The sequence below is a fragment of the Megalops cyprinoides genome, chromosome 17 (genome assembly GCF_013368585.1).
Source record: "Megalops cyprinoides isolate fMegCyp1 chromosome 17, fMegCyp1.pri, whole genome shotgun sequence".
NCBI lineage: Eukaryota > Metazoa > Chordata > Actinopteri > Elopiformes > Megalopidae > Megalops > Megalops cyprinoides.
The window spans coordinates 17,678,114-17,692,565 of NC_050599.1; the positions used below are offsets into that span (position 1 = coordinate 17,678,114).

Here is a 14,452-nt window from a genome sequence, read left to right on the forward strand (position 1 = left end):
TTATGTGCCAACGGTACGTCCCCGTATTTCACACCGGTTCTGGTCTGGTTCCCGAGCAGGGGACGGTCCACTCCATCAGTGCCACTTGGGGGGGGGGGGGGGGGGGGGGGGGTGTGCGTCTTGCAGACAGTAATCACGCCCGCGTGCCCCACAGTGAGGTCACACCACGTGCCAGCCCGGCTGTCATTATGCTGCCATTACCAGGCCAGTCCCTTTTAATTAAGCCGCCACATTGCTGCACCAGGGCCTTTGTTAACAGAATCATCTTCCAATTTAGACGAAGGGAAAATGTCACAACACAAACCCTCTAACCGCAGAGCGGAGGACTATGCTCACGCTACATGCGCTGGTCTTTGTATTATGACCTTCTGTCCTTTAAGTGAAATGTAAGGGGTGATAAAACACTTATGGATTCACCTTGAACACATTGTATTTCAACACACTACCAAGCGTATGCATGCACCATGCTCCCGGCGCCATAGCTGGGAGAGCCGGTGTGGGATCAGCGTGCGTCTTTATAACGGAGCTGGTGCTCTGTACCTTCCGCAGCCAGAAGCGTGTTCTTCACAAACAGCTCTAAGTCTTCTGCCCTTTTGTGGATCCTGTCAGCATCCGCCTCTGTTTGCTCTCCATCTGCCGATACTTTGGTCGCCTGCGACAACAAACACAATCGGTCTGCTGGGCTGAACTCCACCGGCTTCAGGGAACTGCAGACTAATGCTGAATTGCGAACTGAATTGTAACCAAGATACATCTCAATTCATGAGCAAAGTCCCCAGTGATCATAAAGGTCTGAAATCCGGAGACATTTCCGTGCCTAAGGCACAGAACTCTGGCTGCAGGCGAAATACAATTTTGTGGCTCAGCCGGTACCACATAAACGCAGACAAAAAAACCCATATATTTACTGCACAAAAACAACAGTTTAGCTGCTCAAGAAACATTACAGCAGAGAAGAGTGACTAAGCTGAGCGTTCAAAGACCCATAATGAACATCAAGAGGAGAGGACTGGTAGAGACAACACTGAGGAAGAGGTACATTGAGAATTTGAAGCATGAGCAAAAACTAAATTAGAAGAAAGACTTAGGAGATGATGTTGTCTTCGTCTGGCAGCACAAGGGCAGGGCTGCAGGTACACAGTGAGTCACGTCTAAGTGAAGTCCTCCCACACTAACATAGTGATTCCGCATCAGTCCTGTCATGCATTAGCACCTTAATTAGGCCATGGAAACAATGTGTCCTACGCACCGACACTCCAGTTTAAGGAGTTTCTTTAACCATTATCACAATGTGCTGAATTAGTGATATTAAATGCTTTTTTTGTGAAAGTTTTGTGTCTTGTCTTATGGCCTGGTTACAACCTGGCAACGGACAGATTTTACACGATGTACTGATAACTGCATAACTGACCCCCCCCCCCCCCCCCGCCCCCATGGGAGTCAGGACAGCAGAATCACTGACCATCTTCTGACACAGACTGAAGACCCACCTCTTCAGACTGCATCTCGGTTCCACTTCAGTCCCCGCCCCTACCACCTGCCACCTCTAATACCTGTTGTTTATTTTACGTGTAGTATTGAGATGTATTTTGGATTCTGTGTTCTGGTGACTGATGTGTTAACTTGTGGTAGGGCTCGAATAGCGTTATGCTCACACTCACTGGTCTGGGAGTGTTGTTAGCCTGGTCTGACAGTGTTGCTCATTCAGCTTGAATGGATACACTTACATTCTATTGTGCTGGAAGTCGCTTTGGATAAGAGCGTCTGCTAAATGAATATACTGTAACCTAAAGTAAATGGAGTCCCAGCATCAGTAACTCTTAGTTCTGGAGGCCGTGCCAGGTTGAGCTGGGGCGACAGGGACGTAGCGGAGGGGGAAGCAGACAGGTGGGCTCAGCCGGAGTGACCTACTCGACTCAGCAGCTCATCCATCTCCGTAACCAGGCTCCCCAGATTGCTGTCGGCCAACTGCAGGAGCCTCTCTGGCGCCCTCTGGGGGGAGAGCAGATGCTGCAAGGAGACAACACAAAGTGTGTCACATCGTTGAGCTTCGTTCCCCTTACTTAACTCTCTGCCTCGACCCCATCCATCACCAGGCTGCCGGTGGGGCTCCCCGCCGCACGCTCTTTCCCGGCACCTCGAGCAAAGGCTGCCGGAAAAGGGCAAATATTCCTGTGGTCGCCCGGTCCCCGGCGGAGCCGGTGATCTACCTTTCTACATGAAGGAGGCGAGCGAGTGATGTCTTCATTCCCCCCGAATGCCCTTTGCTGATAATCTGCATCTTTGTTGTGGCTAATCTTCCCTGCTATCTCCTCCTCTTTCTTGGAAGATTTTGAGGAATATGCTCTGGTTATCGTACCAAACAGGGTATCTTGGAACGCCATGTGTATAATGCCTGAGAATAGATTGCGCTACTCCTCTTTTTGTTCTTTGCTCAAGACTGTTGAAGCCTCTGAGTCGAGGAGCAATCATCTCAGGGATGCTAGATATCTTTGATGGCGAGAGATGAAATCTCCCCATCCCTCTGGAGACTAGAGAGACTAATATACATTCAGACTCAACAGATTCCTTATGTTCTATTTTCTGTTCTTTCACCATCAAGTATTTTCGAATGTAACGTAATGTACAAAACTAAATGGTAAAATAAAAATAATAAGAAAGAGACAGAACACTCAAGTTTCTAGTGTACACATGTTACAATTGAAATTTGGTCTCCAATAGTAGAGGATTCAAAAGTTGAAAATATGTCATAACAGTTTGTGAATGCATTGTTTGTTGTAGCATTGTTTTGTAATTGTGTGTAAAAAGTGAAAATGTGCCGTCTTATGAGATTGACCTTGAGTTCCTCCGTCATGTTCTCTATCCTGTAGAGCATCTTGTAGGGTGGAGGCAGAGGACCGCTCAAGTTGACGCCGGAAATGATGCGCTGCAGTCTGTCCATGTCACTGATGAGGAGCCCACTGCAATCATCGTCACATGCTAACACAACCAAACACACACCCAGATACACACAGACACACACACACAGCATACACAGATACACACACAGCACGTTCGCACACACACACACACACACCCAAATATACACAGATATATACACACACACACATGCACGCACGCACGCACACACACACATACACACACATACACACGCACCCAGATACACAAAGATACACACACATAGGTACACACATACACCCAGAGACACACACACACACAAATTGCCAGTTAGTGTCAGCCTGCCAGAGTGTGCTCATTCCACCAATTAAAACCATTAGAGAAACACCAGCATCACTCACTGCGACTGCTATCAGTGTCAGCAAACAGATCAGCTACTCTAATGGGCTAATCCGCAGGGCTGTCTTTCATGCCACTCTTTAGGATATCACCTTCCAGGAGAGAGCTCCACCCGCGGTTCCAGCAAAGGTTACGGGGGGGAGGCAGGGGGTACCCTGGAGGGTGACGGGAGCTTGTTGCTCAGCAACCCAGCTGGGAAGGGGTTTTTTGCAAGGCTGCCATGCGGTAACGGGCACAGCCTCAGAGAGGGTTTTTTTAATATGTGGAATACGCCAGAAACACATTCCCCCAGCTCACGTCTTCACACTGTTTAGTTTCATCCAATTTACTGCACACCACTGCCTCCTCAAAGGGAAACAAACCTTGCTCAGAACAATTTCAAGTCACCGCTACACGTTAGCGGCTTTTGAAGAATCCAGGAGTCCTTCGGTTGTTTGAGATTAAATAGGAGCACCACCGGGAAAATGTGATTCCGAGCGTGAAATTTAACACAGACTGTGAAACAGCGTTTGGCAGCCCATTATAAGTGTCTAACATGCTGCAAGCAATGAAGAGCAACCCACTACAATAAATAAATTGTATGCAGATTTGCCACTTCTTAAAAGTTTTTTTCCCCGAACATGCATCTTGATCCCAACAAACGTTAAATTAGTTGAAGACAAAAAAAAAAAAAAAAAAAAAAACAAGGAGACGTTTATTCTCCCCCCATCTCCCCGGCTTTAGAGAACAGTCAATGAACTATAAGAAGACTTAAATTCATGCTTCAGCAGCCCACACAATGCAACAGTTTGAGGGGCTGATTGCTTAGTCACAACCAACTGCGCTACATCACAGGACAGGCGGAACAAGGCGCCGAAATAAAACGCCCTCTGAACACCGTGGCAGATGCACGCCTTCACGCTCCTCGAGCTATCTGCCCACTCCAGCCACTGACCACGAGGGGACCGAATGGTTTGCGTTTAATCAGCTCCGTTGCAATCAAAGACGTGGGCTGACATTTAGTGCGGCTACAGAGAGAGGCTCCAGACACGTTTCGGTGTGCGACCAAGACCAAGATACACTGGTGTTGTTTTAATGCTGAAATGATATTGCTGGGCATTGGAGTACTTACAGATGTGAGAATATCCACTGTATTGAAGACTTCAGCCTACATAAATCAATCTGTCCATCATAAAATAAACTGAAACAATACAGCAAATAATTTATTGAAATGGATTACTTATTTACAGTACTAACTGTCCTGTCTTAAACTCAGACTGTTGGTCATTATTTATTTTATTTTTTTTTACGCCATCAGATGAACAGGAATAGTGACTAACCTCTAAGTATCCCTAAAGGTTTTCAAGATGGCTAACAATAGGTAGAGATTTTTTTGAACAAACTATAAAAAAATATTTGTCCTTTATAAGTTAAGAGAGACCTATACAAAAATAGTACAATAATAACACATATTTTATAGAATAGATTTTTTAGCTCAAAGAATATATGAAAAAATTTAATCATTGCCACTCTGGTATCTTTTAATATATTTCTGCTTTGCATTAATACGTTTTAGAGGCATTTGCAATATATAATTGAACAACATATTGCTCAATATATTACAATATATTTCATTTTTGTATGGGGAGAGAAAAAAACATTTTCCTGTATGCAGTACAATGACCTAATTAACATTTCATTATGTACTTAGTATTTCAATAAAAAACAGTTGTTTAGTGTACGTACACACAATCCCAGATGGTCCACACACATGCCGTTCCATGCATTTGTCACACGCCAGTCCAGTGGCTCCGGGCCGACACTGGCACTGCCCGCTCTTGCGGTCGCAGGGCTGGGGCAGCGCGCCCACGGGGTCACACTTACACTCCTCGCACCGGCCTCCGGGGGCCTGGGGGTCGCCGTGGTAACCGCTGGCACAGCTGCAGAAGTAGATGGAGTCGCTTGTGTTAATCACAGGGAGCCGCAGAGGCACTGACTGGATGAAGGCATTGATTGGATGAAGGATGAAAGTGGCAGTGTATCATGGTGGTAACGAGCAGGACTCGTAACCGAAAGGTTGCTGTTGTGATTCCCCGCTGGCGTTGTACCCTTGCGCAAGGTACTTAACCCAGAATTGCTTCAGTAAACATCCAGCTGTATAAATGGATAACGCGTAAGTCGTAAGTCGTTTGTCTATGTAAGTTGCTCTGTATAAGAGCGCCTGTTGAATGCCACTAACATTATGTGACGTAATGAAAGTTTCTGGGTGTTGGGGTTTCGGGGGCGCGCTCTTACCGCTCGCAGTACTTCCCCTCATAACCTTCAGGACAGGCCGTGCAGCGGTAGTCCTTGAATCCCTCCATGACGCAGGTGGGGCTGAAACTAGGACACAGCGAGGAGTCAGTGTGTGTTTAAAGGCCTTAGGCACATACAGACCAACACTGGCAAGGTGCTGCAGAGAGAGGCCTACTTGTTCTCGGGGTTGGTGAGGGGGCAGGCGCAGGGGCGGCAGTCCTGGGGGAACCCACGCACCACGCCGTAATATCCCGGGGCACAGCGCTCGCACCTGTCCCCCACTGTGTTGTGCTGGCAGTTCTGCGTGGAGTGGAAACGGCACAGTGAGCCTCATGCTGCCTGAATGAGAGAACTGACTACTGCCTTGTCCAGCCAGTGAGAGCACTGAGTGTATCCCTGTTCGCTCAGTCAGAACACTGTCTGGAGTTCTAAAGGTCCATGGTACTTCTCAGCCAATGAGAGAACTGACTACTACCTTGTTCAACCAGTGAGAGCAGTGACTGTATCCCTGTTCACTCAGTAAGAACACTGTTTGGAGTTCTGAAGGTCCAGGGCTCCTTTTCAGCCAATAAGGGAACTGACTGGATGTAGCCTTTTTCATCGAACACAGCACTGACTGTAGCCATGTTAAACCAATGAGAACACTGGCTGGAGCTTTGAGGGACAGTTCGTCTGCATCCAGTTTCCATAAAAAACCTTCAATCTTCCAATGATAACCAGTTTCAAAGAGTAAGTGCATGAAGGCCCAGCGTGAGACCGCAGCCATTCGACGTGGAGGGTTTGATCCTGACCGAATGTGGGCAGAGGCCTCTGTTTCTCCCCACGCTGTTTGTGCTCTGCTTTAATTCTGCAGTGACAAAGTGCCGGCACTGAGTGAAGACTCTAATCAGTCTGTGCAAGTGGTGGGTTACTGAGCCAAAGCATTTCCAAGCCTTTCATTAACTTCTTGTGTACCTCAATTACCTAAATTACCCTGTATACATCCATTTAACATTTTCAATTTGCAGGCTCCGTGAAATGCAAATGATATCGTTATTAGCACAAATGCAAATGAACCTCGGATCGTTTGGGTACAGAATTTCAAACCCACAGAAACAATGAGGCAGATACTTTAAAAGGCCTGTTTGCCAATGAGGCAGATACTTAAAAAGGCCTGTTTGCGGAGTGCAGAGATAAGAGCTTCACAGGACTGTGTGATCTACACGCTGTGAAGCAGCACATTGTTGGAAAAAAAACACAAGCTAATTTTTAGTACAAGACCATAAAAACTTCTGGGAAGGGCTGTGGACTTGGGGCCTATGTGTACAGTCATGACATACAATCGTGGTGCAATTGCTGCCTGTATCCTCTCAAATGGGACAGGTCAGTTTCTACTGGGACTGCACCACTTTCCCCTATGATTAAGGCTTTTTGCCAGTCCTATGATTGTACTTTGGGACCTGGGGGCTGTAAGGACTATGAGGGAAAAGTACATCAGCATATAAAGAATCTTGAAATGGCCTTGAGTGAAGGCTTCTTCTCAGCTGGTCAGTAATTAAACCAGAATTCAACCTATTACCCATCCAGTCAACAAGCCATTGGGCACCGGCCTCCTTAAGGTCACAGGGGCATTTGTAAGGCACTCACCTGGCAGATGGAAGTTTCGGGGTCGCAGGTGTCACTGTGCCCGTTGCACTGGCACTGCACGCAGCTCCCGATGCCCGCCCTGGAGAGCGATCCGCCCACCCGGTCTGCCTGGCGGTAGAACCCGGCCGCGCACTCCTGGCAAAAGGTCAAAGTAGGTGCGCCGTTAACCGCAAGACCACAGCAGAACCTGGCATCTCAGGAGCTCCAGCGAAACATGCCGTTAACCTGAGACCACGGCAGAACCAGCCTCCGGTGGAGCTTCAGTGAGTCACGCACGTTCAGAATTAATAGGGTCAATCTGAAGCGCCATCTGTTCACAACAAACATGTTTAACACTTGTTTAAAAAGACTTTATTAACTATGCAGAGGCTTAAAATAAACCCCATCTGTCTTGTTTGCCTACAGTCGCTTTATGGAGTCCTCCCCCTAATATGCCACATCAATAATGCTTTTTTTGTTTATGAGTCATAATTGCACAACAAGAGTTGATTAAAGATTCACTTAGTTTCTTAAAGTATGAGTGAGATTGCCTCAGAGATATAGGTAATGGCAGATATGGATATGAATATTGGTATGGAAGCACTTTCCTTCTCCTGAGAGAAAGAGCACTGCATTTGTATGAGGTATCTGTATTTCACCAATGTGAATGTGGCTTAGGACAATGCAAATGGGTCTAATTGAGCTATGAATGTGATGGAGCAAAGTGTGGAAGGGTCTGTTATTAGCAGCAAATCTGCCTGATTAGCAAAACTGATCCCCAGTTCAGGAGGGGAAAAGTAGGTTCTCCGCCATGCTAATGTGTAGCTCCTGGGTCCTTGCTGGATCAGAAACTGGCTTTGGTAGCTGCCTGGTCCCTACTGGATCAAATAATGGTTTTGGTAAAGGGTACAGCCAAAAGTACCTCGCAGGACAGTCCAGAGTAGCCTGTAGGGCAGTCGCATTTTTCGATTTGGTGGGCCCGCTCACTCTCCACCGACGGCTTCCCTTCCTCTGCAACTTCCAAGGAAATCTCTGAGATTCTGTGTTTAATTGCAAAGAGTCCATTAAATCCCCAGATTGCTTGCGCTGTTCACAGCACACTGACAAACAGGTAAAAAGTGGCTCTGATGTCTGTTGACAAAGTATCTGTTCAGAGCTGCAGCTGTACAGCCTTGATGAAAGTGGCAATGAGCTATTTTTTCATGTTCCTGACCTCTGCACCGTGCCTCTTGGCTGTAAGAGCCTACATTCATTTTGTACTGTCTATTTCTGTAATCTGCTGTATGCACAGTTGGTATTTAAAGACAGAAGGAAAACCACCCACACGTTCTGTATGATTTCATGTAGCATACTAACACTTACCAGTGTAATGGCTGTAATTCAATTATGTATATGAATAATCCAATAAAACAATTAATAAGCAATACTAGAGCAGAAATATGAAGTGCTTGTCAAGGTACTTTTACCCTGAGCTACTGCTCACATTGAAGCTACATAGACCAAAAATGACCAATGACATCACCCACCAAGGGGAGGAAAGTAGGAATGTCAGGAGAACGGGCAGGGGCTAAGATGACATTTTGCCTATTAGCTAGCAACCAACATCTACTTCCAAGGAATGGAATTAAATTTCTAGCCAGCTGATATTAATGGAGCTGATTATTCCCTGTGACGTACATACAGATACACTACCCTCTGTATTTATTCATACCCCTGATTAAACAGGAATTAAAAACAGTGCTAGGTATTGGATTTCTTTTTACTCCTTCATCTTTTAAAATTGTATACTTATACATGTATATGTACACTCTGTCTTAACAGAATTGCACAGGGAACAGATTGCTGTTCACAAATCAGAAACAGGAAAGCACTGTCTGTGTTACCATTTCAGCTATGTCCTTGGATCTAGCTCTTGGTCCTATGGTAGAGATGCATCTTGCACTAAATAGGGAGGCTTCTGCAATTCCTGCTAACCTTGACATTTTCTTGGTGCACTGCAGCACACTAATGAAGAAGGAGTTGTGTGAAGCACTATGACTTTGTAAAACGCAGCTTGTTTAGCTCAGAGCTGTAGGTGGGGTAACGCGTTAATGCTTTATTAGGAAAGCCTAAAAATAAATAATCCTGAGAGAGTAGTAGACAGCAGTTTTGTCATGTCTGACATGCTGACTGAAGGAGGAAATGAACTGTTTAAGTCTCAGGAAGACATGATGGCTTCTTTTCCCGTGAAGAGAAAGGCTTACCTGCTGTGTCTCATCTCGTTTCCATGAGATGCCTTGATGAGGATGTAATCAATGTGGAACAGGATATTCATAAAGTCTTCCCGCGTCATAACTCTGTTATTGCTGTGTTTCCACTCGTGCTGAAACAGGACAATCGTCATGATTATTACTACTTTAAACTGGAGAAGGTAACAAGAGACAAAAGCCTGTATCGCACTGCATAAATATGCCAGATGAACAGTACTGTCCCCCCATGTGGAAAACTACAATGAATACAGGGCAGCTCAGTAAAGCGCAAGCATACCTCTGTCATGTCGATCTCGTGGCGGGTGAGCTGACCTATCTGCAGGCTGGGCATATGGCGCATCATCACCTTGTCCTTTTTGGGACCGCCTCTAACGATCACCTGCGGCTCGTAAGAGGTTCGCCCAGTTTCATCGCGAGCCTCGTAGTATATGGCATACTTGAGCTTGCCTCCATAAGCTGTGATCTGTGGATTTAAAAAGGTGTTGTTATGATCAAAAACAAGGTTTAAGATTTAAGCACTTGCTATTTTCCATTTTGTAAGGTGTACCACCCTTTTCATACCTCAATGTGTATGATTTTACCCCCTATATGCAACCTCATTTGGGATTTGTCAACTGTGCACTCAGATTGTCCCCCTGTTTTATGCAGAGCATCACTGACGACATCAATTCTCCAATGCATGCACATGTAGCCAGTGGTTACATGGAATAAGTAATGTGGAACAAATAAAGTAACACATAGTATGGATTAATATGGAGGGTGGAATGACCATGGATCCCTGGAACTGCTCAGGCAGCCTCCAGTAGTAGGGTTCGGACAGGTCCCGGGTCACCAGGTCTGCGTGCGCGATTATCTCTGGGTGCTGGAAGGACACGCCATATGTGGTTTTGCGCTGGTTGACTTTGTCCACTAGAGGGAGCACTGTTTGCTCAGGCTTCAGGGTAAGCTACACAGAAGATCAAAGAGAGATCAAACAGTGAGTGCGTTTCCTTAAGCAAAGCGTTTGATATTCACTTCAGCCAGAATAGTAGTGACCTTGCAGGAGTGAGTGCTTGGATTTGAGTCATTTATTTTTCTGCTTGCGGTCACTAAAATGCTGATTTTCCAGCAGAAATGAAAGTGCAGTGGCTACCTTCAAGGACACCTAGACTTTTCTGAATATGTCAGGGCAAATTCTCAAAATCACTTCCTCATTTCATGCAAATGTACCCTTGCAATCAAATAAATAAATAAAAAAACTTTTAAAGTCTAGAAATAATAACAGTGTGAACGGACAGAGATAGCGCTTGGTTGAACAAACCCAGCACACGCCAAACAGACAGGCCTTACATTTCAGAGAACTGATGTTAGACGCCTGTTTATTCTGTGGGATGACATATAAAAAGTCACTCCCTCCATGCACAAAGGAAGGAGGGACATTAAAGCTACTTTAAGGTTCCATGATAGGCTCTGCTTTCACCTCCCTCAGCATGTAATCTCACGACTCGCTGATTTACAGAAAATCCTTCACATTCCAATAAATAAAGTCAGAGCTTAATAAACTTGTTTTTTTTATTTTGAAAGCAAACAAAACTTGAAATTAACTTCCTGGCTGCATCAGTAATTTAATTTGTTTGTCATTCCCGTTTATATAAAAGTGTCCTGTGATGGCATCCTCGGCCTCCATCTCCATGGACACCGTGACGGTTTGCCAGGTCTTTACTCCCGCAAGAAATCCTTATTAAAAACAAACAGTGAGACCCCACTGCCTGGGCTGCCGGGAAGCCGCTATATTCCAGGGGCTTGTTGTTTGCTCCTGCGGCCTCCTCTCATCATACAGCATGTGATTTTATTACAGGTAAGTACAGTACTACTCCATGAGCGGAGAGAAAATGGAGAGAATCTCATCATGCTGATTGTATTTATTCAGTTGCCACCTGCTTCCCTTTGGGTATGGTGAAATTATAAAAGAAACAACTCATTTATATTTCTTTGAAACAATCTTAATGGAGAAAAGATATAGAATTATTCCATGCTTTGAGCATTAACTGATAGGTAGGTGCAATGGTTGTGCCAACATTACTTTTAGCAGCTCCAACGAGGAAATAAACAGAATGCTAACAATAGTAAGCTTCACTTCACATGAAACTTAATTTCAGAACAACTCTAGTTTCAGGTTTTTCCCTCACTTAACATTTTATTTGGCAAGCAAATGAAGTGCACAAAGTCACCTCAGTTTCTTCACAGCGTGATTCAGTGTGTTTTCCCCCTAACGGGATGTGACATCATGGTGCGACTCCGCCCACTCACCCACATGCGGATCAGCCCGGTGGCCTCGGTGCAGCTGCTGGACATTCCGAAGCAATAGCACTTGCTGCAGCCCAGAGGGTTCCTGACACTGAGCCCGAACGTCCCCGGCCGACAGCTGTCGCAAAGCAGGCCGTCCACGTTGGCCTGGGGAGCACGGTAAAGCGACAGAGGAGAGCGACACTCGTCAAATACGCTAATTAAGAAACAAAGCTTGCTGATAAACGTTCCCACTAAAAGAGACTCGACCGTTGTCTGCTGGTGATCTGCCCTGGATGGTCTGGCATGTCTCAGCAGCACTAAACAGCCGGGTTACCTGCAAAAGCTGCAACTTTTTTCTAATTCAACTCAAATTGTTGTCAACCTTCTTAGAATTAGGTTATTTTCAGCTGCTGTACACTGAATGTAATCCTTACAAAAGACTGCCTCTAAATAAAACACAGAAGAACAATATTCTTGCATGCAATGAGTAGTCCTTTTATAAAATAAGTATATGAATGAATGAATGAATGAATAAATAAATACATAAATAAATAAATAAATAAAAAATGTTATAATCTTTATTTGTATAACTTCCTCGCAGTTACAGCACAAAGTGCTTCACAAAATAGAAAAGATGCCAGCTGCCTGCCAGACTACAGATCACAGCCCATGGTGGCAGTATAAACATTTATTTTCTTCCTGGTGGGGTTGCCACTGTACCAGCGGCCTTAAATAGCTTAACTATGGACAATAAAATGGAAACCGGAAAGCGGTAGATGGAGCTTTTGGAAATTCCTCTTTCAGCTTGTGGAGGATGATGATATTTTTATTTCGGAGAGCTCTTTGACCTTAACCATGACAACGTACGTGACTGTATCTCTTTAGTGTGTTACACCACCTGCCTTCACACCGTTGAGAAACAGGAAGCTTTCAGATGCCCATATATAGTTCCAGAAGCTTCCATTGAACTTCCAATAAACAAAATGTTGGTGCAGGTTTGTTTGTCAGATTTTGTTTTAAAGTTAGTTTAAAGTTATGAGGATTGCATGATTTTCAGTCATCTGAATTTCAAAATGATCTGAATTTCGTCTGACCAATGTAAAGATTAAAGTATATCACTTAAAAATATATCACTTAAAAATGTAAACAAAAAAATCCAATATGTTAATGTAATACGGAGGACACTGTTTATGTGTGTATGTTTGCGTGTGTGTGTATATATACACACAAACACACACACACACACACACACACACACGCACACACTACACTTAAACAGTGTAGATTGTATGTGTATCACATCACCATCCCAATCTGATCAGTGAACACGTCCAGGGCACCCTCAATTAAACCAGAGAGGAGGGGCTTAGCCCATCAAGCAGCAGATGAATAAAAGTAACACTCCTCCTCAGACCTGCTCGTTTCTCCGCGCAGGGCACGTTTTTACCGGGTGGAAGTGATGTTTCTTTAATGAGAGTCATCACCTCTCCCGGGCGCCGCTGCGTGACAGGCTGTCAGCATGTCAAGGCAGACTCAGATCCTGGAGCGAGCGGTGGCGATAATTTAAATGCATTCCTGCACGTCAAGTCTATTTCCATCCCACCCTTCCCCTCCCACACCAGCCCTCGCGTAGGTTTTGTTTTTGGATCTTCGGGAGGGTTTTGATTCCCGATGCCGGCGGCGGGAGACGGACGTCAGGGCCCCCCACGCTGAGCATAGACAGGAGATTGCCGGGTGGAAACGCTGTTATTCAGATTTCCCGAGCCCCTCCGCCATTACCGCTAATGGGACATTTACTGAAATTGCAATAAAAAGGCTGTGGGAACGCACACCTAGCAGTGAGACCAGAGAAAATGTGAGGGCGTCGCGTTAACCTTAAAATGTCCCCCTGACACTCGTATCGCTGCGCCGCGCAAACACGGGACAGAATTAAACGGATTTTATTTCAAGCTCAAAATCAAATCTCGGCTTGGAGAGGAGGAGATATTTCAGCCTCGCTGTGGAGCTGCCGTAGAGCCTCGGCTTGTTTAGGGGATGGGGCTCTACGGAGGAAGGGCCCCCGCTGCTGTGGAGCTTCAGGTGTTTCCCCAGAATATCAAATCTTTGGTATTTCAGAGCCACTAAAGCTTCACGCTGAAACCCTTCGGCCTGCACTTTACTGCCGTCCTCCACCTCTGCGCCTCGTGTTTGCAGCAGTGGGGCGGCCATTAATCAGGCCGACACCTTCCATCAAACAACCCGAACGTTCAGATCCATCAGACTGGGGGAGGGGGACAGTACCCATTACTGCCAGAAAAGAGCAAACAAATATTAAGCTGTGATCTTTGGAATACCCGGGGATGAAACTAACACCCTGAATGCACAGCACTTTGAGCCGTCGCAGGTTTTATTAGAAGCAGATTAATGTACCAAATGGACAACGGTCCTGGAATACAGTTGCACATAGACTGCGGTAGCTACCCACTAATGGGCAGAAGTGTGATTTCAGCTCTTCCCCTTAGAAGGGAGAGGGATTAAAAGAGAAGGCATGAGTCAGTCGGCCATAGATAAGCAGTGGAGGAGTGTGCAGACTGTTCTTTCTTCCCATCCTTTAGTGAGAGCATGACTGAAGAATAATGACCTGTGAGAGTAAGCTCCCTTAAACCATCACGCAACATATGGGTGGAAAAAAAAACAGCAAATGGAATGGCAGAAACTGGCTAAAATCAGCTGTGTGCGGAGGAGAGCACTGCAAGCAGAAAGAGCCCTGACCCCCTCAC

General features: G+C 45.6%; 1 protein-coding gene across 6 annotated transcripts in view; it reads right to left on the reverse strand.

Annotated features, from left to right (window-relative positions):
• The window catches only part of lama2 (laminin, alpha 2), a 102,239-nt gene that overhangs the window by 21,585 nt on the left and 66,202 nt on the right, over positions 1–14,452 (reverse strand). For 5 of the 6 annotated variants that reach the window (XM_036549514.1, XM_036549511.1, XM_036549510.1 and 2 more), the window contains 12 exons: positions 11,715–11,858; positions 10,195–10,371; positions 9,703–9,888; positions 9,420–9,538; positions 8,099–8,216; positions 7,198–7,332; positions 5,747–5,871; positions 5,572–5,658; positions 5,023–5,216; positions 2,837–2,979; positions 1,912–2,010; positions 541–652 (listed from right to left, as the gene is read on the reverse strand). In XM_036549514.1, the coding sequence (XP_036405407.1) occupies positions 541–652; positions 1,912–2,010; positions 2,837–2,979; positions 5,023–5,216; positions 5,572–5,658; positions 5,747–5,871; positions 7,198–7,332; positions 8,099–8,216; positions 9,420–9,538; positions 9,703–9,888; positions 10,195–10,371; positions 11,715–11,858 (1,639 nt within the window). The remainder of the gene's footprint in view (positions 1–540; positions 653–1,911; positions 2,011–2,836; positions 2,980–5,022; positions 5,217–5,571; positions 5,659–5,746; positions 5,872–7,197; positions 7,333–8,098; positions 8,217–9,419; positions 9,539–9,702; positions 9,889–10,194; positions 10,372–11,714; positions 11,859–14,452) is intronic. The other variant, XM_036549512.1, reaches the window with a different exon arrangement.